The sequence below is a fragment of the Aplysia californica genome, unplaced genomic scaffold (assembly GCF_000002075.1).
Source record: "Aplysia californica isolate F4 #8 unplaced genomic scaffold, AplCal3.0 scaffold00093, whole genome shotgun sequence".
Lineage (NCBI taxonomy): Eukaryota > Metazoa > Mollusca > Gastropoda > Aplysiida > Aplysiidae > Aplysia > Aplysia californica.
The window spans coordinates 1,605,152-1,608,504 of NW_004797363.1; the positions used below are offsets into that span (position 1 = coordinate 1,605,152).

Consider the following 3,353-nt stretch of genomic DNA (forward strand, 5'->3'; position numbering starts at 1 on the left):
GAGAGAGAGAGAGAGAGAGAGAGAGAGAGAGCATTCGAAAAAAGAAAGATTAGCAAAATACTAGTGAAAGCTACTTTACTTCCTCTTTTATTTTTTATAAAAATCTGAATTGAAAAAGAGATATTTTGTTTTTCTTGCCAACAGCTTCAGATAAGGGTGATGGTTTCTCAGAAATCACTCTTCCCAGTACACCGACTATAACCAACTGCCCCACACATGCCTGTGAATATGACGCCACAACTATGAATGGAATTGTCGATTTTAACAACTGTTTTGTTGTTGGAATGCAAGCTGACAGCTCTGATTCACGTGAGACTTTTCTTATTGCTTTAGGAACGATTTGAAAAGGAAGAAATTGGTAGAAAGTATGCTATCCTTTTGGCCTACATGCCTACATTCAGATGAAGTAAGTCCAACATTTGGGAATTTTGTTTTTAACTTAGTCTCTTAATCTACTGTGATATCAGTTGCGAGTACTCAATAAACATTTTGTCAAAACTTAAAATCTAAATATTGATATTGAAAAAAAAAGCAAGGAGGCATATTTAAACAAAGAGTAATGAACATTTAATGTTTGGCCTAACAAAAAACCCAACAACAACAAAAAACAAACAAACAAACAAACAAAACAAAACAAAAGCAAAACCCTAAATAAAAACAAAGAAAAACACAACCCACAAACCACCCCACCCCCCAAGATTTCTGTGCTTAAAAAGTTAAACATTTTGCCGACGAAGTGCTAATTGTTGACTCTTTGTTTATCAATTTGAAAGCCTCCATATCCAGGGTTTGGTATTCTAATTCTATAATTATTATACTGTTTATTCAGAGGACCGATAAATCTCAGCCATAGATTTGTATTGCAATCCTAGAACTCTGTCGTAATTCCAGTTTACCGGTTTTGGGGGGGGGGGGGGGGGAGAGCACCATTTGACTTTTTACTTGGAGCAAAGGAAGGGCAATGGGGAAAAGGTGGCGTGTGAACTCGACTTTATTAACGAGACTGGCGTTTTGCTCTTACATTCGACCATGGTGCGCACGTTTCACAGCCAATTTTTTAAAAAATAGCGAGCAAAGAGCAGCAGAAATGACAGCTAACAACGAGTCACCTAAAAATACCAGTTGTGTCGATTGGACGTAAAACATTAACTCTTCATTCATCCAGTGTCAGATCTGCAACAGACATCGTCAATCATGTTCCTCCATTCTTTCCTTTGCTCTGATGCTCTTAAAAAAAGCTACGTTTCCCTGATTTTTCCCCTTTACCAAATGTGTCGCATGTTGTATTATTATATATCTAGTTACAGTGGAAAACTGATATAACAGGGATGGTGGGAATAGAGGAAAAAGTCCTGTTATATCAGATCCCTGTTAAATCAGAAATGCTAGGGAAGTAAGCATTCATGGGTAGTTTCCCTTGCCACAAGTACCCACGAAACAAGCTCTGCGCATGACCAGGGCTGTCAGATTTGGCCATGCGGCAGGCCAGCTGCGTGCAGCTAGGCTTAGATCTAGATCTAGATCGAAGTCTTCAGCCCAACGCAGCCCACTTTACGTGTGCTTGCAGTGGCGTCGCTTGCGTGGGCTTGCTCCATCACTACGTTACTCTCTCTCTCTCTCTCTCTCTCTCACTCTCTCTCTGAGTCTCTCTCTCACACTTTTTACACGTTGTCAAAATGAGCCTTTGTCCCTGCACATGTGTATAACCGATTGGGCTCCGATGATGCCCTGTTATTGCCGATAACTTTTAATGGAGACAAAGAGTAGGAAAAAACGGCGATTTAAAAAATCCCTGTTATTATCGGATCCCTGTTATTACCGGGCCTGTTATATATATGGTTTCCACTGTATATTATTCTATTCATTAGGCCTGTTATAAAAGTGTGTTTCTCCGAACCTATTTTTCTTTGTTATTTATTAAGCTTATTATTTCCATCTGAGTTGATCTCATTTTTTTTTCTTAAATTTCCTTAACCTTTTTTGTCTTGCTTTATCTTGCCCCCTCGTATCTCATCCTCAGACAAATACAAGGGTGTTGCTCGAACGTTCGATTTGGCGAATTTGACGACCCAAGACTGCTGCAATGTGCTCTTAGACTCCGTGAAGACTGAGGTGGCCGAGAAAGGAGAATACCCTGACAGCACTCTCGTTCCTGCGGCCAAGCCAGTGTGTACGGGAGCGGCCGACACCACATGCAGTGTACGATACCCCTCACAATATATTATTATTATTATATGTACATTTTCTTTTCAAAATGTCGGCCAGATTTTCAGATTTATTAAGTCAGATTTTTTCCCCTTCTAAATTGCAGTTTATTTGGTAGCAAATAACATTTGGTCGAGATTCAATTATTAATGTTGTAACACCTCTATTCTTTTGCACTTACATGACATTATCGTGTTACAAGTGCCGCGAAACTCTAACCAAAACAAAAATATCTTCCTCAGGGTGATCTTGGATCTCCTGTGTACTGCAAGACAACTGACAGTCCCTCATACGATGTTCTTGTCGCCGTTGTCGCCTCCAGCCCTTGTAACTCGGACACACCGCTACTCCTACAAGACCTCACTAATGGGGCTATTGACAACTTCTTCTAGATGAAGATGAAAGATACGTTAAAACTGGAGTGAAATCAATGTTCCCGAATGTCGGAAGTGGGAATTTCCTTCAGAAAGAGGAAGAAGTTGAAAAGATGAAAAAAAACCAACCCAACCTATTCTTATGAAATGGACAGCCGGTAATATATATTTGTGAGGTATCCTGGTGAAAGCAGGCGCTCATCAAAATAATGAAATGGAAGAAAAAGGCATTTTCCCTCCAGTTTGGCAATTTTTATCGCACTTTTGTTTTGTTTTGCCAAAATACCTTTTATGTCATTTAAGAACACATTTCTATTTGGATTTCACTGAGAACGATAATTAAAGGCACAAAAAATGTAAATTTTCAGTTTTCATGGACTCTCAAACTATGGAAATAACCAGTATGTGGCGGCCATTTTCTCGCTAATTACACCTCTGAAAACAAGGCTACTCCCACCTCCTTCAATCGCAACTTGTATTCTAAACAAAAGGGTATTTTTTTGTCTAAGAAATCAAGACCAATGGACAAGCTTTAATATGGCACTAATAACTCCACATTCCCAAAAATTGACGAGCGCCTGATTCCACTTCGTCTTGAAACATTTACCTTTTAAGAAGGCTTTTCTCGATGGAGTGAAAAATGTACCATAACATGTCAAAGTGCTATATCTGTAAGGGAAATTGTAGTACTTAGTAGAAAACTGTACTTTTGAAAGGCCTGTCGGCTCCAAGCCTTATAAGGTACAATTGCAAAAATAAAAGTCTCCAGTGAAA

General features: G+C 39.1%; 1 protein-coding gene across 1 annotated transcript; it reads left to right on the forward strand.

The window, feature by feature from the left end:
* The first annotated feature begins 138 nt into the window (after positions 1-138).
* On the forward strand, positions 139-3,353 carry LOC101855714. The gene is made up of 3 exons (XM_005095011.3): positions 139-309; positions 2,021-2,199; positions 2,448-3,353. Exons 1-3 carry the CDS (start codon positions 243-245, stop codon positions 2,595-2,597), a joined length of 396 nt encoding a protein of 131 aa, XP_005095068.1. The 5' UTR covers positions 139-242; the 3' UTR covers positions 2,598-3,353.